General features: G+C 43.9%; 2 protein-coding genes across 7 annotated transcripts in view; both read right to left on the bottom strand.

The window, feature by feature from the left end:
- LOC137521151 (pancreatic alpha-amylase-like) overlaps positions 1-12,174 on the bottom strand; it is a 37,945-nt gene extending 25,771 nt beyond the window's left edge. The window contains exon 1 of the mRNA XM_068240028.1: positions 12,087-12,174. Within this exon, the coding sequence (XP_068096129.1) occupies positions 12,087-12,146 (60 nt within the window). The 5' untranslated portion in view covers positions 12,147-12,174. The remainder of the gene's footprint in view (positions 1-12,086) is intronic.
- Positions 12,003-23,529, bottom strand: part of RNPC3 (RNA binding region (RNP1, RRM) containing 3) — a 76,334-nt gene continuing 64,807 nt past the window's right edge. Inside the window, exons 14-17 of one of the 6 annotated variants that reach the window (XR_011022064.1) lie at positions 21,634-21,701; positions 18,617-18,711; positions 14,497-14,556; positions 12,003-12,156 (exon numbers count right to left, since the gene is read on the bottom strand). Coding sequence is in view for 2 of the 6 variants with exons in the window: in XM_068240026.1 (XP_068096127.1) it covers positions 21,642-21,701 (60 nt within the window). In the remaining 4 variants the exon portion in view is untranslated. Of the gene's footprint in view, positions 14,557-18,616; positions 18,712-21,633; positions 21,702-23,529 lie in introns of all 6 variants that reach the window. The other 5 variants (XR_011022061.1, XR_011022062.1, XR_011022063.1 and 2 more) reach the window with 5 other exon arrangements.

Below are 23,529 nucleotides of genomic sequence, written 5' to 3'. Positions count from 1 at the left end.
GCTGGGCATACATGATCCGTTTCTGCGGCTCGATTAGCCCTCGGATCGACTCCCGCGCGTGCCTGAATCGTTCCCCCTCGTCCCCGCGGGAGCTTCTCTTATCTTCTGCTTGTTTTCTGCTATTGTCCGCCCGCGGGTATAGAGCGCAGAATCGATCCGGCGGGTCATCGGACACTATCAATCGAGCCATCAGCGGCTCGATTGATAACAAAAAAACGACCCGTGTATGCCCAGCATAACTCTAGGTAGGTCCAACTGATTTTAACATATGCATTTCGCTGGTTTTCATTTTGGTTTTCTGGCTCGTTTTTTCCATTCAGATCTGCACTGTAATCGGTTTTCATTTTGTTTTGATTGACTGGAGTTTACAATATTCATGACAATATCCAGTGCCAGGTGCAACTTCTTCCTGCAAGTGTGGTGTTTCTTTATGGGTTGCAGAGGTCAGTGACTACTGTAGTGTGATTTTTGTTACAGTTTTGGCTACTTTTTTGAATTCAGGGTCTGTTTTACACCCTCTTTCTAGAATTGGCATCGGTGCTGATTCTGATGTATCACTAGGGGCAGCAGACCTTGATTTCTAAGAGGAGGAGTGATCATTGATAGTGTTTGTATACTCCGTTTGTTGAAAAAACAGCTGTTATTTACTGACGTAAAAACACTGCACTCTAGTGGCAGGATGTTCCTTCGCAGGTCACAAAATCATGTGTCACAAGTGCATTGTGGGAGATTTCTAGGAAATGTTCACCTTAACCGCTTCACAACTGAGGGGTTTTACCCCTTCAGCATCCGAGCAATTTTTACCTTTCAACTTACATTCATTCGCCTATAACTTTGTCATTACTTATCGCAATGAAATGAACAATATCTTTTTTTTCCACCACCAATTAGGCTTTCTTTAGGTGGGACATTATACCAAGAATTATTTTATTCTAAATGTGTTTTAATGGGAAAACAGGAAAACATTTGGGGGAAAAAATCATTTTTCAGTTTTCGGTCATTATAGTTTTTAAATAATGCATGCTACTGTAATTAACCTCTTGACGACCAGCTAACGCCGATTGGCGTAAACTGGTCGTCTGCGGGTTACCATGGAAACGGCCGCTCGATCGAGCGGCCTTTCCATGTCAGTTCACGGAGGGTGTCTCCGTGAACAGCCGGAGAGCCGCCGATAGCAGCTCGCCGGCAAAATGTAAACAGGCGGGGAAGAAATCCCCGCTGTTTACATCATACGGCGCTGCTGCGCAGCAGCGCCGTAAGTCAGATCGGCGATCCCCGGCCTCTGATTGGCCGGGGATCGCCGGCATATGATAGGCTGAAGCCTATCCCACAATGCGCAGGACGGATATCCGTCCTGCGCAGCCCAGCAAGGGAGAGGGAGGTAAGGGGAGGGAGGGAGCGCACAAAACGCTGCGGAGGGGGGCTTTGAGGAGCCCCCCCCCGCTACCCACTAATGGCCGGCGGCGATCAGACCCCCCCAGCAGGACATCCCCCTAGTGAGGAAAAAAGGGGGGTAGTTTGATCGCCCTGCTGCACTGCTGATCGGTGCTGCGGGCTGTAGAGCCCACGCAGCACCGATCAGTGAAAATTCCCCTGGTCGGCAAGTGGTTAAAATCCATGTAACTTATGTGCTCATTTGTCCCAGTTATTACACTGTTTAAATTATGTCCTTATCACAATGTTTGGCGCCAATATTTTATTTGCAAATAAAGGTGCATTTTTTTTCAGTTTTGCGTCCATCCCTAATTACAAGCCATAATTTATAAAGTAACAGTGTTATACCCTCTTGATATAAGTATTTAAAGATTTCAGTCCCTAAGGTAACTATTTGTTTTGTTTTTTTATTGTAATTTTTTTAAATTTATTTTTTTATTACAAAACAAAAAAATTGGCAATAATTGGGGAGTGTGGGAGTTAATGAGTTAATTTTATGTTGTAAACTAATGTATTTGTATGTGAAAAATGTTTTTGGGTGTAGTTTTACTTTTTGGCCACAAGATGGCCACAGTAATTTTTTGTAAATGTGTCCTGCAAGCGTAGGAGGTACGCTTGCAGGAAGTTCAGGGAGGCTGGGAAACGTATGTTTTTTCACAATGTTCGAGCTGCTTCTCATAGAAGCAGCCGATCATTGCTGGGGGGCAGAGATCAACGAACGGGAATGGATTTTTCCGTTCCTTGATCTCCGGATAAGCGGGTGGCGACGTGCACGATCGCGGGAGCGCGTGCGAGCAGGAGCGCGGACAGCGGCGGGGGGTGCGTATATCTACGCTCCGGGCGGGGAACTGAAGTTTAAGGAGCGTAGATAAACTGTACCCGAGCGGCGAAGTGGTTTAAGTGTTTATCAGAGCTGAAGAAATTCAGAAAAATTGTTACCAGCTGCTTCCTCCAGCAGCAAAAACATGTGAGAGTTCCTCGCCGTCCTCCCGCAGTCTGCTGTTCAGCCGCGGATAGCACCGGTAACTGTCTCAGTCGCGTCCAGTCTGGGTCTTCTGCGCATGCGTGGGAGGTCCACGCATGTGCAGAAGACCCAGACTGGATGCGACTTAGAGTTACTGGGGCTGATCGCGGCTGAATAGCAGACCACAGGAGGACAGCAAGGGCCATTTTTTATACTGCTGGAGGAAGCAGTGGGTAAGAATCAATTTTTCTAATTTCTTCAGCCCCGGGTTACTTTAAATTAGCATAGATTTTCTTTGTTATTCAAAGCTCTCGTGTGCCACATAAAATGGCGAGATGGGTCGTATTCAACAGGCTTTGAGTTTGACAACTGTTCTGTAGAGTTAAGGCTGAACCTTTAGATAAATGTTTTTTTTGTGGAGAAGAGGGTTTTTCTCTGTAGGTAAACCATGGTCAAATGCCGCAAAGCTAAACAAATTGCATTAATTAGGCAGAATTTAGGTGGGAGGCTTCGGTCGGACATAATCGTCACTAGCCAGGACGCCCCATGCAGACACTGCTCCCACAAAGGCCTGCTGACCAAATAAAAGTAGAAAAATTGCTGGAACTGGGAGTGTGTATTTGCTTTTTATGTGTTTTGCAGTCAGTATTCAGTTTAGAGGTAGAGTGGGTGATTCCCCGGTGGTAAGAGTTCCAGGGCTCACCTGTACCTCCCTCTAGGTATTGCATGGTGGTTTGGGGGTCCCAGCCTGTGGGAGAGTCCGGGGCCCCCAACTGTAGTGTGAACCAGTGTTTGTGGTTTTAAATTTTTTTTTTGCAGCTTCCAGGATGCGGTTGATAGTTGAGTGGTTAGGGAGGGGACCCTTGTGGGAGCAGGGCCTGCTAGTGTCATAATCTACGACTACGTTCAACCGAAGCCTCCCACCTGAATGCTGCCTAATTTATGCAATTCCTGCTAGATTTGGTACAGCAGAGAAAGGGTGTATTTACACATATATACACTTGATTGGCTGACAAGCGCCTGTTGACCAGATAAAGGTAGGAAATTGCTACAGCTGGGAGTGTGCATTTGCTTTTCGTGTGTTTTGTAGTTTAGAGGTAATGTGAATCAGTGTTTGTGGTATGGAAAGTCTGCAGCTTCTGAAGATTTCTCCTGTATTTTTGCTAAGGTGCCAAAACAGAACAGGGGAAGATAGAAGCCATTGCAGTGCTGGGGGTCAAGTGCTTGCACCTGCTAAAATTTAACAGCAGTGTGACCAACACACTTCCCCTATGCCTCAGCATAACAGTTTACTACAGAGACCTGATAGCCAGACAAAATCCCAACCAACACTATTTAGTGTTACTATGTGTGTTACTTTGCACAATACCATAATGCATTACAGCAAGTGAAAGCACTGCCTATACTATTGCATAAGCATGTTGACACCTCTGCTTTGTAGCAGTGTTATCCTGACGTACTGCTACAAAATGTTTCTGGGTAACACATGCAAAATCACACATTCCGTAACAATTGACTGGGCAATAGCTGCAGCAGCCAATAATTAGGGTGAAAGTACTTTCTTAGGGCTCGTTCACACCTAGGCAACAGCTCTTCCCTGCTTGGTGCAACTTATGGGGGAGGAACAGGAAACAGGGGAACCTTGAGGACAAACGGTAATCAAGCCCACCATAAGCTTCATACAATAATGGTTTGTTGGGGTGTCTTGGCACCCTACAGGAAAAAGACACAGAACACAAACACAGGAGCCCAATAGCGTAGTATGTTAAGTAGGTGTTGGAACACGATGTACAAAACAAAAGGGCTACTCACAGAGGTAGGTTGAAGGGGGACAACTACCCGCTTGAGGCAGGTAGAGACAATGAACCAAAATCCACTCGGTGTGTCCAAGTTGGACTGGAAGCGGTCGCTCTCCTTTGTAGTAAAAAGATGGCTTCCACAATGGTGTACACCATGTGGGGCCAGACTAAACCCCTCTCACAGCTGTGTATGAGGAGGTAATGCTCAGCACAATGGAGTAAAGAGGCGCCCAGGTATGGATAAAACTAGGTTAAAAGTTGCATGATGTTCTGTGGCTCATATATTCTGGCATTGTTACTGGCCTAAGGAAGCGGGCTTGGACCCATTAAACGTGTTGCCTGCTCTGAAATAAATATATTTGTCTAATGAGACTGTCTTCTTTGGGGTAAGTCACCTCCCTCTTCGGTTGGATTTTATTTATGATTTTTAACCTCGTTTAACCCATGCCTGGGCGCCTCTTTACCAGATTGGGCTTTATACAATAGGTTTGTTTGACTTCGGTTCAGCGGTACTTTCATTATTTAGTACAAGAGAGAAAAATAAACTAGCAAGCCCCCAAGCCTTTTTTTAAAGGGAATCTGAAGTGAAAATAAACATATGATATAATGATTTGTACGTGTAGTACTGCTAATAAAATATTATTAGCACCAATATGAGTCTCATATGGTTTCCAGCACAGGAAGAGTTAAGAAACTTCAGTTATCTATGCAAAAGAGCTTCTGTGAGCTCTGCAACTTTATTAACTCGTGGACAGCACTGTCTTTTGAAGCACTTATCTCAACTGTCTCTCATTGTTTCATGTTTTTTCTACAGAGAAATGTTCAAAGGGTCAGTCGCCTGCTCTGTGAAATCATTTTAAATGCTGGGTGTATTGTGGAAGCTGCAATTATTCGAGAATGATGCAATGTTATATATAAAAAAAAAAAAAGCTATGTACCTGAAAATAAAAATATGACACTATTTTCTTTGCTACTAATGTTCTATTAATTATCCGTACTACACAACCAATTCATTATATCATGAGGTTTTTTGTTTGCTTCAGTGTCACTTTAACTCCTTGTGCCCCATGCATGCTGGTATTCCCTCAACTGCAGAGCAAACCAGTGTTGGCGCTACATCACTGTAAGAATACCAATCCAAGAGGGGTGGAAACTTCCTCTCTCCACCCAATGAAAAGCATACTTTTCCAAAATTATAGACAAGTGGCTCATTCCTACCCCTGGTGCCATAAGGAGGAAGAGGTAACTAGGTCTTGCAGATGACTTTTGGTGAAATCTGGAAACAATGTATAAAAGGTATGTGTTTTGGAGGCACCCACACTAGTAGTAGGTATGAATAGTTACAGTACATAGTTATGGTACATAATAAAACTGAGGTAAGTGACTTTTGTATTTTGCAGGCCTGTCCCACTTCCTCTGGTAATGTGCCTATATGGCTGTATCTCACAGAGGCATTAGATTATTAAGGGTACAGTGTAAGTATACTAAGAGGCGCTCATACCACTGTGAGACACATTACCTGCGAAAGTGGACCAGACCTGCAAAACACAATGTAGATGTGCTAATATACATAACCTTTAAGCCCCATACATGACTTGTACGAATTTGTAAGGCAAGTTTTACACTTGCCTCTATTATTCATTTGAACTACTCATACTTGCTCTTAGTTTGGGCACCTCCAAAACACATACCATTAAACTTTTCAGTTGGTTATTAAGGATTTGCATCAAATCAGATTGAGTGACGCCAAGCCCTGCTTCAATTAACATTTCTACTAAAATTTCTCACTGGTGAGGCTTTAACCACTTGAGGACCGTGGGCTTTAGCCCCCCCCCCCCCCCCCCCCCCCTTTAAGGACCAGGCACTTTTTTTCCATTCAGACCACTGCAGCTTTCACGGTTTATTGCTCGCTCATACAACCTACCACCTAAATGAATTTTGGCTCCATTTCTTGTCACTAATAAAGCTTTTTTTTTTTGGTGCTATTTGATTGCTGCTGCGATTTTTACTTTTTATTATATTCATCAAAAAACAGGAATTTTGGCAAAAAAAATGATTTTTTTAACTTTCTGTGCTGACATTTTTCAAATAAAGTAAAATTTCTGTATACATGCAGCGCGGAAAATGTGGACAAACATGTTTTTGATTTAAAAAAAACCCATTCAGTGTATATTTATTGGTTTAGGTAAAAGTTATAGCGTTTACAAACTATGGTGCAAAAAGTGAATTTTCCCATTTTCAAGCATCTATGACTTTTCTGACCCCCTGTCATGTTTCATGAGTGGCTAGAATTCCAGGATAGTATAAATACCCCCCAAATGACCCCATTTTGGAAAGAAGACATCCCAAAGTATTCACTGAGAGGCATAGTGAGTTCATAGAAGATATTATTTTTTGTCACAAGTAAGCGGAAAATGACACTTTGTGACCCAAAAAAAAAAAAGTTTCCATTTCTTCTAACTTGCGACAAAAAAAAAAATGAAATCTGCCACGGACTCACCATGCCCCTCTCTGAATACCTTGAAGTGTCTACTTTCCAAAATGGGGTCATTTGTGGGGTATGTTTACTGTCCTCGCATTTTGGGGGTGCTAATTTGTAAGCACCCCTGTAAAGCCTAAAGGTGCTCATTGGACTTTGGGCCCCTTAGCAGTTAGGCTGCAAAAAAGTGCCACACATGTGGTATTGCCGTACTCAGTAGAAGTAGTATAATGTGTTTTGGGGTGTATTTTTACACATACCGATGCTGGGTGGGAGAAATATCTCTGTAAATGACAATTTTTTAATTTTTTTTTTACACACAATTGTCCATTTACAGAGGTCTTTCTCCCACTCAGCATGGGTATGTGTAAAAATACACCCCAAAACACATTATACTACTTCTCCTGAGTACGGCGATACCACATGTGTGGCAATTTTTACACCCTAACTGCGCTAAGGGGCCCAAAGTCCAATAAGTACCTTTAGGATTTCACAGGTCATTTTGAGAAATCTCGTTTCAAGACTACTCCTCACGGTTTAGGGCCCCTAAAATGCCAGGACAGTATAGGAACCCCACAAATGACCCCATTTTAGAAAGAAGACACCCCAAGGTATTCCGTTAGTAGTACGGTGAGTTCATAGAAGATTTTATTTTTTGTCACAAGTTAGCGGAAAATGACACTTTGTGAAAAAAAAAACAATTAAAATCAATTTCCGCTAACTTGTGACAAAAAATAAAATCTTCTATGAACTCACCGTACTACTAACAGAATACCTTGGGGTGTCTTCTTTCTAAAATGGGGTCATTTGTGGGGTTCCTATGCTGTCCTGGCATTTTAGGGGCCCTAAACCGTGAGGAGTAGTCTTGAAACAAAAATGACCTGTGAAATCCTAAAGGTACTCATTGGACTTTGGACCCCTTAGCGCAGTTAGGGTGCAAAAAAGTGCCACACCCCAAGGTATTCCGTTTGGAGTATGGTGAGTTCATAGAAGTTTTTATTTTTTTGTCACAAGTTAGCGGAAATTGATTTTAATTGTTTTTTTTCACAAAGTGTCATTTTCCGCTAACTTGTGACAAAAAATAAAATCTTCTATGAACTCGTCATACACCTAACAGAATACATTGGGGTGTCTTTTTTCTAAAATGGAGTCACTTGTGGGGTTCCTATACCGCCCTGGCATTTTACAGGCCCAAAACCGTGAGTAGTCTGGAAACAAAATGTCTCAAAATGACTGTTCAGTGGTATAAGCATCTGCAAATTTTGATGACAGGTGGTGTATGAGGGGGCGAATTTTGTGGAACTGGTCATAAGCAGGGTGGCCTTTTAGATGACAGGTTGTATTGGGCCTGATCTGATGGATAGGAGTGCTAGGGGGGTGACAGGAGGTGATTGATGGGTGTCTCAGGGGGTGGTTAGAGGAGAAAATAGATGCAATCAATGCACTGGGGAGGTGATCGGAAGGGGGTCTGAGGGTTTGGCCGAGTGATCAGGAGCCCACACGGGGCAAATTAGGGCCTGATCTGATGGGTAGGTGTGCTAGGGGGTGACAGGAGGTGATTGATGGGTGTCTCAAGGTGTGATTAGAGGGGGGAATAGATGCAAGCAATGCACTGGCGAGGTGATCAGGGCTGGGGTCTGAGGGCGTTCTGAGGGTGTGATTGAGTGCCCTAGGGGCAGATAGGGGTCTAATCTGATGGATAGCAGTGACAGGGGGTGATTGATGGGTAATTAGTGGGTGTTTGGAGGAAAGAACAGATGTAAACAATGCACTTGGGAGGTGATCTGACGTCGGATCTGCGGGCGATCTATTGGTGTGGGTGGGTGATCAGATTGCCCGCAAGGGGCAGGTTAGGGGCTGATTGATGGGTGGCAGTGCCAGGGGGTGATGGGTGGCAGTGACAGGGGGTGATTGATGGGTGATTGACAGGTGATCAGTGGGTTATTACAGGGAAGAACAGATGTAACTAATGCTCTGGCGAATTGATAAGGGGGGGGGGGGGGGGTCTGAGGGCAATCTGAGCGTGTAGGCGGGTGATTGGGTGCCCGCAAGGGGCAGATTAGGGTCTGATCTGATGGGTAACAGTGACAGGTGGCGATAGGGGGTGATTGATGGGTAATTAGTGGGTGTTTAGGGTAGAGAACAGATGTAAACACTGCACATGGGAGGTGATCTGACGACGGATCTGCGGGCAATCTATTGGTGTGGGTGGGTGATCAGATTGCCCGCAAGGGGCAGGTTAGGGGCTGATTGATGGGTGGCAGTGACAGGGGGTGATTGATGGGTGATTGACAGGTGATCAGGGGGATAGAGGTATACAGTACACAGGGGGAGGGGGGGGGGGGGTCTGGGGAGAATCTGAGGGGTGGGGGGTGATCAAGAGTCCCCAGGGGGCAGTTTAGGGTTAAAAAAAATAGCGTTGACAGATAGTGACAGGGAGTGATTGATGGGTGATTAGGGGGGTGATTGGGTGTAAACAGGGGTCTGGGGGGTCTGAGGGGTGCTGTGGGTGATCAGGGGGCAGGAGATCAGTGTGCTTGGGTGCAGACTAGGGTGGCTGCAGCCTGCCCTGGTGGTCCCTCGGACACTGGGACCACCAGGGCAGGAGGCAGCCTGTATAATACACTTTGTAAACATTACAAAGTGTATTATACACTTTGGCCTCGATTCATAAAAGAGCCTGCGAGCGGGGAAAGTGGAGCGGGGAAACACCGCTGTCGGTATTTCCGCCTTCAGGGTGTTAATTCATAAAAATGTTTCCTGTTGTGACAGGCGTGCGGAGATACTCCGCTGTAGGCAGGCGTTAGGCTGTCGGGAGACATGCGGAAGCCGGAGAAGCAGGCGGAATCCCTCCGTGCGGTGTTCTCTCTGCAGCTGCTTGGGAGGTCTGTCCCATTCACTGCAACGGATTCCGCACGCTTCTCGCCACATCAGAGGTAGCGGTAATACCCGTCCGCATACCGCTACCTCTAATCTTTATGAATTGACATTTGTTACTTTTGCTGTGATAATCACCGCGCAAGGCGGTGATTGATCACTCTGCTCGTGGATGTCGGCTTTTCATGCGGAAAAAGCCTTTATGAATACATATTTTGCTGTGTGGTCGGTAAAGCGAGCGGCTTTCTGCATTTCCTCATGCGGAAATGCTTTATGAATCGAGGCCTTTGTATGAGGCGATCGTAGGGTTAACATCCCGCCGGCGCTTCCGTATGGCCGGCGGGATGTTGCGGCGAGTGAGCGGAGACAGGCGCCGGCGGAGGATCGCGTCACGGATGACGCGATCGCTCCGCCTATGCCCCTAAAAGGACCGCCGCCTCTGTGGGTGAGCTGGTCCTTGCGGGCTCCACTTCCCGGCCGCCCCTGTGCGTTAGGCGGTCGGGAAGTGGTTAACACATTATTTATAATATACATTTCAGCCCCAAACTAGTGCCAAACTGTCCATTCTGTTCAATGAAAAAAGAACAAGGGTTTACTTTTTACCAACTGTCTAATAAATCATCAGTGATTGTTTATATATACTAACTTGTAGTACACCTTCATGCTAACGTGTGAAGAAATTAAGTAATCTATTTTGATCACCCTCCACATCACTCTATATACAGGTAGTTCTCCGTTAACAAATGAGGGACTATTGGTTTGTTCTTCAGTTGAATTTGTATGTAAGTTGAAATATTGTGTCTCTCTGTACCTCCTGTCCCCCCTAACTGTGCAACTGTTTGTATCCAGTGTCCCCCTGTGCCATTTACGCATCACCACAAACGACGCATGCAGCTCTGTGGAAGTGACATCATTGTGACGAGCATGTCATATGTATAAGTGGGTTGCTTGTAACCCAGGATTTATGCAACTCATGGACTACCTGTAGTCTTGTAGCCTATTTACATTGCCTTAGTATAATCATTAACTACCTGCAATATGCATACGCTGCTATCCAGTTGGCCATTAACCTTTTGAATGTTTTCAGATTGCACCAACCATGTGGGGACTACATTGAAGCCTTTACTCGATCTTGTGAAAATCTCTCAATAAAAAGGTTTGATAGAGCCATCATCATGGAATTACAGGTACAGGATATTTTTTCTTTCTAACCTTTCAGTCCTTAGTGCCTTATTTACTTACTATGCTAAAATAAAATGTTTGTCTTAGCTTGCATTTTTTTTAAATACCTAGTCTCATAACATTTGTCTGATATGCAGCAGGGTTAAAAGTCTACCATATGCAAGCTGCTACAACAAACATATGTTGCCAAACTAAAGCCATTCTCTGGAGGTTTACTGTAAAACACACACTCCGTCTGACCTGATTTAGATGAACAAAAAAGGAGACTTTTTTTTTTTTTTAAAGGGAGTCCGAGCACTCGCTCTTTTAGCCAGGTGCTCCACCCGGCTAGTTTTGGTGAGCACCTCCTACTCTCCTGTAAGCAGAATTGTGCAAAGAAGCACCTGCCCTGCATTCTCTCATCTTGCCCCACCCGGCTACTTTTTTATACCACCCGGCTCGAAAAAAATTCTGAGGAGAGCACTGTGCTTATAAACCCTATGGAGGAGCCTCTTGCAATGACCATGAGTGTCACTTCCTTTTCCTGCTTCATTCAGTGATGCACTTCTCTAACAGAGAAGACAGGGGTGACCCAGAAGATATAACATAGCCAAGATGGCAGCCGCGATTTTTAAATTGAAATCGAACTAAAACTATTTGGTGTAGAACTGCAATTCAGGCATCAAATGAAAGAGGATAGGACAAGCTACAGAAAGGTAGGCATCCTTAAGTACTTTGCAGTACTGGTCAGAGTCTTAAAAGCATGTCCATAAGAGGTGCTTGGAGTCCCTTTAAGTCCCTTTTACTGGGCATCTGAAAACTGGATAAGTTATGTGGTCATCTCATAATTTTGTGTATGTTCGTTATACAACACTGCAGCTCAAGTCTTGACTAGAAAAGTAGAGCAGAGGTTTTTGCAGTCAAGAAGACATATTGTCACATTTTAGGTTACTGCTAACAAAGCAGCAGTAAAATTGCTGTGGGTAGGAAGCACATGGCAAATTTACAAACACAAATGGCGGGGGTGGGCGAGGGTTACGCATTACTAGTAGTGTTACGCAGCAGGTGTACCATGCATTACCATAGCAATGTGCGTGTAACCCCAGTAACACACGCTTCCCCCTTCCATAAGTATCAATAAAATTTTCATGAGATACCTTGACCAATGCTTTGTGCATCAGCCCCAGTCCTAGGTTAGATTGCGTTACAGTAAGGGAGGACTGACGACCATAATATTGACTAACAGTGGTATCACACAGTGATATACATAACTCAAAAGAAATAGTCATTTTGATAGAATAAAAAACACACTTTATTTATATAACTATTGATACATTATGTACATTCGAAAAGCATACTGAGAAATACAAACGTGTCGTTTCTCAAATCTGTGCCGTGGATTGGTCATCGCTGGAGCAGATCTGCCATCCATGTTATGTCACCTGGAATTTGAAAAATAGTTTCATGCTGAACATTAATGTCTCACCTCTAAACTTAATGCAACTGAATCTAACAAACTGATGCAAGTTTATCATTTTTATGAACTTGTCGGAAAAAAGCATTAAAAGATTTTTTTAGAGCCTGTTGTCACTACATCTTGCTCCCGAGACGAATCTGCAGCATTCCCAGTAGCTGAGTGAGGTGGGGAAACACTGCCTCTCTTAGCTTGCCATCCAGAGCCGTGCGAATCTGGACAGCGTGCTGCAGTTTTCTGCAGGGCTGTGGAGTCGGAGTCGAGGAGTCGGAATCGGGGCAATTTTGGGCACCCGGAGTCGTGGTTTCAGAAACTGAGGAGTCGGGAGTCGGAGTCGCATGATTTTTGTACAAAATCCACAGCCCTGTTAAGTATTAGACTAAGGAGTCGGAGTCGAGGAGTCGGAGTCTGAACAATTTTGGGTACCCGGAGTCGGAGTCGTGGTTTCAGAAACTGAGGAGTCGGAGTTGGAGTCGGAAGATTTTTGTACCGACTCCACAGCCCTGGTTTTCTGCAGCACAAACCTGAATCCCTACAGCCGTACATGGCACGGTCAGCGATTCGGGCTGCGGCTTCGCGAATCTGAATCAACCGCAGCTCCTAGTGGAAATAGATCCTAAAATAATGATAATTAAAAAAAAAATAGAATAAATCCCATTAGTGACTAACCTAATTAATAAAACACAGTAGGCTCCCTTTATGCAACTCCCCAAATAGTTACTCCCCCTTAAAGCACAAACCTGTAGAGAAAAGCCTCTGGATGTCCCCTTTGACCCCACTACTACTGGCTTAGACCCTCTCCTTGTGTGTGTCCACATTGCCCTCTGTGCACAAGCGCAGCTATACTAAGCGGGCGCGGACATACTTGCGTATGCACTGTATGGCTGTGCTCATAAACGGAGGGGAGCAGGGCCACGAGAATATACTCAAACAAAAACTCATCAGATACAGTTTGGAGGGACCCTGGGACCAAAGGTTAGCTTGTGGATGGACCCTTCCTTTAACTTAATCATTCCCCCCCCCCCCCCTTAAAAAAAAAACTACAGGTTTTCTTTAAGATATATTTAAGATTTATAAAATTTTCCAGAGAATTTGTGAAGGTTTTTTTGAGGAATACGGTACATTTACAAATGTCATTACTAATCAATGTTAAGTCCACTGACACCTCAGGATTCTCTGCAAACCAGCATTACTGAAAGTAAGCATAAGGATAAGGATAAAATACTATAAATTTCTTCATGCCTGAGGGCATTTCATACCTTGGTAACCAAAATAATTGTTATTTGCAGTATTTTTATTTCACAGCTAGTAACTGTGTAAATTGGCCTGTTTTTTGGGGAACAGATTGGCTCGATATGTCAAGTATTTGCATTTTAATTTACTATACATTTATTATTCAAGGGGAAAACATAACTTGAATCAGATATTGCCTTGATATCTGGCATACGAAATATGAGGTAATCCTGTAAAATATGGGATAATTTAATCAACCCCAAATAAGCATGCATTTAACTTTTTCTATAGAAGAAAAACTATGCAAATTGTAAATAGATGTTTGACAATTGTTTTAAAATTATCAGGGCTGTGGAGTCAGAGAAATTTTGGGCACATGAAGTCGGAGGTTTCATAAACTGAGGAGTCAGAGTCTGAAGATTTTTGCACTGACTCTACAGCCCTGAAAATTATTTTAGTTAACTTATATAAACCTTATTTAGTTATCGTTAATGTTTTACGATATAATAATTTTAAGAGGTTTTTTTTGTATGTATACAAACTGTCTTTTCTTGCTTAAAAATCAAGCTGAAAGAGAGTATGGCCCAGTGCACACCGAGCGGTTTTTGGAGCGATCCGCCGGCCGCATCCGCCTCTAAAAACGCTTGTCTAATGTATTGCAATTGGATGGTGCACACCGGCGGTTTGCGTTTTTTGCCAAGCCGCAAACGCGCCTCCTGCTGCGCGTTTGCGGTTTTCGGAAGCGTTTCGTCCTCAATGTAAAGTATAGGAAAACCGCAAACCGCTCTGAAAAACGCTAGTTCAGAGCGGTTTGCCAGGCATTTTTGTTACAGTAGCTGTTCTGTAACAGCTTTTACTGTAACAATATGTGTAATCTACTACACAAAAACGCACGCAAAACCGCTAGGTATGTTTAGAAAGCCTCTCTAAACATACCTAGAATCGCTCTGAAATCAGCTCCCAAAACCGCTAGCGTATTGCGGATCTGCTAGCGGTTTTGGTGTGCACTGGGCCTAAGTGACAAGCACTGGATGTCAAAATGGCAGCAGCTGGGGGAAATGGCATAAGAACCTACCTGAAGCACATTTATTGCTGGATGTAGAAACGAAGGCATATTTTTCCCATTATGACACTGCTTTTACATGTGGTTCCTCCATTAAAGAAATAGTAATATAAGAGAAAGGGGACTTAGGTCCCCTTTCTTTTTTTCATTGCTAATAGCTAAAATGTCCTTTTCCAGTTGCCCCAGGTATTCAAAAAGCACTAAAAAAAAGCATTTTTCACTGCCTCAACTGCAAGTCACTAAAAGCAAGTTAGCTAGTCTTAGAAAGTAACCCTTTTTTTCCTGCTCAATTTTTTTCAACATTACCATTAATATTTTCCCATTTTTTTATTGGGTTCAAAAATTGCTTTGTACAGGACAATCCATAGGTGTGTGGTAATTTGCAACGAGGACATTGCGATACCCCTTTCAGTTCAGTTTCTGTTAAGGTCTACTCCCGGATCAGGCATCAAAATGTTGCAGGGGTAAATGGTGAAAATAGCCCCACCATAGGTGGAAATAGTAAAAGCTGTGATTATAGTGTGTCATAATTATCCTTCATTGCCACTGCTTTTACTATTGCCCCCTATGGTGGCAAAAATGTTAGCATTAGGGTATTTATGGTTGGCTTTAGGCTTAGACCCATATGCGATTCGCGTTTTCTCCTGAGTTTTCTCCTAAGAGTTACTTTAAAAATTGTCAAAATGCATTTTAAACCACCAGCAAGCAAACAAATAATCAAAATCATGTTCATAGTGCTTTTTCACCTACTTTTTGGTACTTCTTCCATTGCAAGGTGCTGAAAAGTTATTTTAAATTGAAGATGAAAAATTATCTCCTTGAGAAAGCGTTAATTGCATATGGCCCTTAATGTTAGGAGTAAGGGGGTTAAGCTTAGGCACGGGATGATTAAAGAGAACCCGAGGTGGGTTTGAAGAATATTATCTGCATACAGAGGCTGGATCTGCCTATACAGCCCAGCCTCTGTTGCTATCCCAAACCCCCCTAAGATCCCCCTGCACTCTGCAATCCCTCATAAATCACAGCCACGCTGCTGACAAACAGCTTGTCAGAGCTGGCTGTGTTTATCTCTATAGTGTCAGTCTGCTGCTCTCCCCGCCTCCTGCAGAACTCCAGTCCCCGCCTGCATCCCTTCCCTCCCTGCTGATTGGAGGGAAGGGACGGGGGCAGGGACCGGAGCTATGCAGGAGGCGGGGGAGCAGCTGAGACTGACACAACAGATGTAAACACAGCCTCACAGCACGGCTGTGATTTATGGGGGATTGCAGAGTGCAGGGGGACCTTAGTGGGGTTTGGGATAGCAACAGAGGCTGAGCTGTATAGGCAGATCCAGCCTCACTATGCAGATCACATTCTTTAAACACACCTCGGGTTCTCTTTAAAGCGGATCGGAGATGAAAAACGAACTATAACAAGTAACTTGTCTATATATCTTATCTAAAGTTTAGATAGTTTACATAGCAAATCTGGCTGCATACAGCTTTAATAGAAAATGATTATTTCTTCCTGTGATACAATGACAGCAGCCATGTTGTTTGTAAACCTTACACAGAGGCAGGCTTATCTGCACCATCGGCACTCAGACTGTGAAAAAAACCTAATCCCCCCTCCTCCCCTCTGCCTCTGAAATCAATGGCTAGTAACACCTCCTCCTCCCCCTGCCCAGACTGAGCTCCCATGAGCCCTTGCTACTGCCAAGGCTCTCTGAAAACCTGTGGGTGCGGTTTATTTAGTTTAAAGGGAATTAGAGTATTAAAAGAAAAACTAAAAAGTATTTGGCTTAGGAATGCCCTATAAACAATAGGTAAGGAACACAATTATGCAATGAGTAAAAGTTCACCTCTGATCCACTTTAAGTTTAGGAACCAGGGGTGGCAGTGTTTTAAGGGTTAGGCCCGGTTCACACTTGCGGTGGCCCTCCGGAATCGCCGTGCCGGAGCCGCACCGCCTGCAGAACGGACGGAACGGACGCACGGCATAGCAATTAAAGCCTATGCGTCCGTTCACATGGGTCCGTTCTGCAGAACCGGATCCGGGCCGGATCCGGACTCCGGCCTCCGTTCCAACATGCGCTATTTTTTCATCCGGCCCCTCCGGCAGCCGTATCCGGGGCGGAGCCGGACTGCACCATCCGGCCAATACAAACAAATGGGAACCGGAGGCCGCACAACACACTGGCTGAGAAATCCGGATGTTCTACCCCACTTCCTATGCGGATTGTTGCGGCGATATTGGCTGGGGACACATGGGCAAGCATTTCGGAGTGGAGCAGCACGAGCTGGAGATGTTGGCAGGATGTTGGCAGCATGTCGGAGGTGGAGGTGAGTGCTAAACAGCAGAGGGCCTGATTCCACAGGTCCCCCTTCTGCTGACCTCCCAGACCCCAACATTTTTTTTTTTTTTTTTTACGTAAACTTTGCCAAACGGATCCGGATCGCATCCTGATGGACACCTGATGCAACCTGACCGGATCCGGATCGGATCCGGATCAAAACCGTACGGTTCCGATCCGGATCCGGTCCGGATCCGGTCAGGTCATCCGGTCCGTTTGGCAAACAACCGCTAATGTGAACCGGGCCTTAGGCACCCACCAGGGGCAGGGGGAGGTGGGTAAGGTTAGGCAGCACCTGGTGGGGTCTTAGGGTTAGGCATAGGTAGAGTTCTGTGTGAGAGTAGGGTTAGGTTATAGTAAAACAAAGGAATTAAGTAGTAGAATATCAGTAATTTTACCGATATTCTACAAGCGGCAGTCTCCGGTGCCATTTTTATAGGCATGATCTCCTCCAGTATTACAAGATAATCTTCTCTACACACAACACTTGCTAAATTCAGAGAGAACAAACACAGTACCTTCTTCAGTCCCGCCTTTCCTTCTTGACCTGTGTGTTTATGTGTGCAGGGAATGACTGCATTGTGGGATTCTGTTTATAATACTATAAAAACTATGGCAAAGTCCAAGGAAGAGATAAGGCTGAGGAAAACCCTAGTCATTGCTATTACTCAATGTCTTCAACATCTCATAGAAAACCAGCTCTCTAGCACATGTTCCCTCTCAGCAACCCCCCACCTTATATCCATGTACTAATCCTAACTATTAGATGTCTCGATGAAGAAGGATTTTAAGGGCTCACACAACTTTGCTTACCAGAAACTATGAGTGGTAAAATTTCAGGAACTTTTGTGTGAATGGATGTTAGCAGCTTTTAGAAAGTTGGAAAATCATACTTGACCACTAGAATTGTCAATGAGATGTTAATAATTCCAAGTTCATGCAAGTATTATGCAGCTTGGAGACGAACCAATCAAATTAAGCAGATGCTAAATCTAACTGGTCCATTTCCAAACTGCATAATTTACCATACATTAAAGTAAACCCAAGCTGAAAGTGATATGGAGGCTGCCCTATTTATTTCCTTTTAAGCAACACCAGTTGCCCGGCTATCCTGCTGATCATTTGTCTCTAATATATTTAGCCATAGACCCCGAACCAGCATGAAGCAGATCAGGTGTTTCTGCATACTTGTTTCTGGCGTGATTTACACTACTGCAGCCAAATACATCAGCAGTGCTGACAAGCAACTGGTATTTGTTTAAAACAAATATGGCAGCATTCAGATCACTTTTACCTCAGGTTCACTTCAAGCATAAAATATGAATCATCTCAGAATTATTGTCTAACTGACCATACTGACTACTATTGTTATTCCTGTTGTAGCATGCGCCTGCCCAGACTATACGTTGAACAGCTTTTTTGTATGGGAAAAGGTGACCCTAAACAACCATGAATGATAATTTCAGGTTATCAATACCGTAGCGTCTATACTGGTCCTAAAGGTGATATTTGATGATATAACACAAACACAAAATATATAAGTACAAGACTGCTTAAACAAGTATTTGTAGTTTTAAATGGAGATCTGTCTCCAAACACCTTATGGAGCATAATGCAGTAAGAGCCATCTTGTACTGGCTATAATTTATTTTGTTTAACTATAGGGAAGGCATCTGCGAACATTGCAGGGACCAAAGTAAGCACCTGCACCCCAGTAACCTACTACAATGTGACAGAACACACGTGGATCTTACTTCTGCAGCTTGCCTGGGAAGTAGATACTCTTTATAAAAAGGATACAACACAAAAGGATACAGTTTGTAAGCCAAACAGCAGTTACACCGCCATCTTTAAGAAGAAGAACAGCAAAACTGTATTCGTTGCTTGCTTGTATGCTGGACAAAATATATAATGTCAATATAATGCAAAACTGCTGAGCACTGTACCATGGCCACAACCGCCACACTGGAGGCCAAACTAAATGTTCTATCTATTCTTTCTTGACTGACATCATAGCTGATTTCACTTGCCACAAGGGAAACCTGTCAAGTATCAGGCAACCAATTAAAACATGAAAAAAAAAAACCATAATAGAAGTGATAAATGTTAGAGATGTGGCTTCAGAATGTGGAGAACAGTGAGTGCCCCGATTACAACTTGCAATTAGCCTGATAACCCCCAGCACAGCAATGTAGTCCATGGAAAAAGGAATCCCAAGTTCTGATCACACACCGCTGCTTTCAATAAAAATGGTGCTGGCTGGAACTTTTTAGGTGACCAGAGCTCACCTAGTAGTGGGAGGAGTCAGTATCTGGGGAGAAACTGAGTTTCTAGCTTTTAGCAGTAGAAGTTTATAATGCGCTAGCATGTGATCCAAAAGTCATTTACCAGTTTATTATAGCAAACCCGTGAGTTTTAAAAACACAAAAGTCAGATACTTACCTCGGTAGAGATTCAGAGGCTACCCACATACTCCTCAACACCATCACTGAACACCAGGACCCTCTGACAGTTTGTGGCTGTGCTCCCGTACCTGAATAAACATGGCCGCACTGCAGACGCAGACTCATGCCTGTGCAGTAGCCCAGAGCCACTTGTGCTCAGTGGAAAAAGCAGAGCCCAATCGGCTCCAAGCTACAGCGAAAGGGTGAGCCACCTTGCGCCTACACAGTGTGGTTGTGTTCTGTTGACAAGCCATTGAGGAGGACGCTTCTTGGTCTCAGCGCTGGATTGGTGAAAGCAAGTTGGATGGGGAAAGTCTCTGGAATACTGAGATTTTATTTTTTTTGCCTCAAAATTAGACTAATGGGGGCCATACATCAAGTGCCGCCAAGAGCATACCCGATGGACAACGTGACCAATTTTGGTTGCATTTATCCATTGGATATGCTGCAAAATGTAGGGCTGACATTCTCGATCGGGTGCGCAGCAGTAATGACATGTGATATCGGGACAAACGTGACGGAACCCCCACCGTTCTCCCCCGGTCCCCTTTGCAGTATACTTTACCTTAAATATACTTTATTTTAAAACAGTTTTGAATACATTTTATTCTATCTGGTGCCTCTGTTTTGTTCTATTATCTATGATTCAGTCCACCCTTGGTGGAAGGGTGCTACCCCCTATTTCCGATCTACAGAAAGAGACTTCTTAAGCCGAGTGGGGTCAGGTCTGTCTTTACAGTGATATGTGCCCTTTACAGTGTTATGTGGCCTTTACAGTATTATGTGATTATCACTGCACAAAAAGATTATCTCCTCATCACTGATCTTAACAAACTACACTATTGTGAGCTCCCAATTTTTCCTTTTTATCTTTTTACAAAGACAAGACATCACGACTTTTTTAAAAAGTTTGCGCGGGCTGGAGAGAAAATAGGCGGCAGCAGCCAGATCGTTTTGTTTTGAGGGTCAAATAGATGGCACTATTTGCATGTAAGTACCATTACCCTTTTTGTGGACCTACAGTCTAATGCTGGGAATACACAATGAGGTTTTGTTTTTTTTGGCAGATTTTCTGACCGATCGATTTTCAGATCGTTTTTGCGATCAATTTCCATTCACTTCTAAGGGAAAATTGATCAGAAAAACGATCAAAACGATCGGACCTATTGAAACATCTGTCAAAAAAAGATTGTGTATTCCCAGCATAAAGACAACATCCACATATGAGCACTAACAATTAAAAAAAATAAAAAAATCAAGTATTCCTGAACTCTTTACCTTTACCATCAATCAGGATTTTTTTTTTAAAGTGATATTTATATAATATTAATGAAGAACAAATACATTTGCCAAATACATTTGCATTCAGCAAATCTGGTCTTTTTAAACTGAACTACTCTATTGTATTAAAGAAAGCATAACAATGCAACTAAAGCTGCACTTTAAGGCCCGGTTCACACTTGCGGTGGCCCTCCGGAATCGCCGTGCCGGAGCCGCACCGCTTGCAGAACGGACGGAACGGACGCACGGCATAGCAATGAAAGCCTATGCGTCCGTTCACATGCGTCCGTTCTGCCGAACCGGAGCCGGACCGGATCCGGACTCCGGCCTCCGTTCCAACATGCGCTATTTTTTCATCCGGCTCCTCCGGCAGCCGTATCCGGGGCGGAGCCGGACTGCACCATCCGGCCAATACAAACCAATAGGAACCGGAGAGCGCACAACACACTGGCTGAGAAATCCGGATGTTCTACCCCACTTCCTATGGGGATTGTTGCGGCGATATTGGATGGGGACACATGGGCAAGCATTTTGGAGTGGAGCAGCACAGCTGGATCCGGATCCGGAGATGTTGGCAGCATGTCGGAGGTGGAGGTGAGTGCTAAACAGCAGAGGGCCTGATTCCACAGGTCCCCCTTCTGCTGACCTCCCAGACCCCAACTTTTTTTTTTGTTTTTAACGAACTTTTGCCAAACGGATCCGGATCGCATCCTGATGGACACCTGATGCAACCTGACCGGATCCGGATCGGATCCGGATCAGAACCGTACGGTTCCGATCCGGATCCGGTCAGGTCATCCGGTCCGTTTGGCAAACAACCGCTAATGTGAACCGGGCCTTACGGTAAGTATATTACTATAAAATAATAATATAATATTATACAATATAGCTGGGTGATCTGTAATAAAATCATTGCAACCTGATGACATGCATAAAAAAAGAAAAGAAAAAAAAAGCCAAAGTACTTATATAAAAGTCAAATGCTCTTTATCTCTAGCTGGATATTTAGCTCAATATACAGCTAGAAGGGCATTGCTTTTCCAGGACTCTGCGAGAATGTGCTGTGTTCCAGGTGTGTCTTGTGTAACTTACCTTGGCTGCTATCTTTTTGATGTTGTTTTATCAGCATTGGGCTTGGGACGAGCCGACCGTGCAAATTGCTGTTGTCAGAGTTAAGATTAATAACAAAACAGAGTTATCAAATTCTAACTAGGACTTACTTACTGCTAGTAAAAGGAATAAAATGAAACACAAAATGATGCACAAAAGTGTTTAAAAGTAATGCTGCACATTGCTCAACACTGAATAAGATCTAGCGTGCATTAGATGCATTAAACTTTTCTCCCAAGCTTTCTCACTATATAAAAATACCTTTTTAGTCCCAAACGTGGAAAAAAGGAATCAAGATAAAATGTCACAAATTAACTTAAAAAGCGAAACTCCAACCTAGAATTGAACTTTATCCCAATCAGTAGCTGATACCCCCTTTTACATGAGAAATATAATGCTTTTCACAAACAGACCATCAGGGGGCGCTGTATGACTGATTTTGTGCTGAAACCCCTCCCACAAGAAGCTCTGGGACCGCGTACTTTTGGCAGTTTGTTACAATGTAACAAGGTTCACAGACAGGAAATAGCTGTTTACAGCTGTCTCTAATAGCCAAAACAGCTAGCATCAGCTACATAACCTGCCCACAGTAAAAATGTCACCATGTAATAAATGTCAGAATGTAAATCGGGGAGAGGAAAGATTTTACAATGAGCAAACACAGACTAAATCATTTATACATAATTATGGTAAAAATGAAGCACTTTTTTACTACATTATTTTCACTAGCGTTCCTCTTTAAGATTGATATTAGAATTATAGTCTGACATAAAATACCACTTAAAACCACTTTCCCTACTGCTTATTGTCATATAGTTATCCTATCTTTCCCTGGCAACTCCATGGCAGCATAACATATGGGCAGTTTCCCGCCCCAAACTGCCAGATAGGACAACCCCTTAATATAAAAATGAACTCCACCCAATGGCCAGCATTCCTTTTCTCGTCCTCGCCGCCAGATGGGTCTGTGATTTTAATTTTTCCCCTGTTACCTATTTTCTACAGGTACATTTTTATATACATATGTTTTTCTACCTTACCTAGGCCGTTATTGGCCTCACCGACCAGTTTCTAAGCCTTCTGGTCGTAGCCCTATTCCCAGGTATCTAAAGGAACCTAGGGGGATAGTGGACTGCTGGTTGGTCTCCAGTTAATATTATATTCATTAAATATGAATGTCTTGGCCGCCACTCTGTTTTGCCACGAAATGAGTATTAACATAAAACATGTTTGTGTTACTTGCCGGCTGTTTCACCTCTGTGCAGCGTCTGGTATGTTTATGTACGCATATCATAGTATGCGTGTCCGCACTCTCTTGCGGGCTGTCTCGCACAGTTGCTCAGCGGGCCTGCTGCACTTTTCCGCCTCTGTGCAGCTTGTTTCATTTGCCGGCTGTTCCCGGAGTGTGGAGCGGCGTCTGGTATTTTCCGCGCATGCGCGGAAGTTCAGAGGTCAGCGGCCATCTTGACTGGGGGCAGAAATACGAAGGGAGTATTAGAGCGTCCATTTTCGTTAAGGGCAGCATTCGCATGGCGCATAAAAACAGCCGGAAGACGCCGCTCGGAGTCCATTACCCTTTTCTATGCAGGAGAGGATAGAGGGACTCGAGCGTGCAGCGCTGGGAATATATTCATTATCTGTCTTCGCCAAGGTAATTATTAGGCTCCATAGATGCTGCTACACTTTGGTCATACAGGGGTGTGATGCTGATTAGGCTTTGTGTCTTTTTCAGTACTGCTCTGCCTACAATGGGAAAACACTCTAAAAAAGACCATGTTAAGAAAACGAGGTAAGGAAGGTAGGTTGTAAAAAGGCTTCATTCTCTATGGATGAGAATGTCTTCTAATAAAGGTTCTTTCTTTCTTTATTTTTAGTGAG

This window comes from Hyperolius riggenbachi, chromosome 6 (assembly GCF_040937935.1).
Source record: "Hyperolius riggenbachi isolate aHypRig1 chromosome 6, aHypRig1.pri, whole genome shotgun sequence".
Taxonomy (NCBI): domain Eukaryota; kingdom Metazoa; phylum Chordata; class Amphibia; order Anura; family Hyperoliidae; genus Hyperolius; species Hyperolius riggenbachi.
Note: the sequence above shows the minus strand (reverse complement) of the source record. Positions and strands in the feature narration are given on the sequence as shown.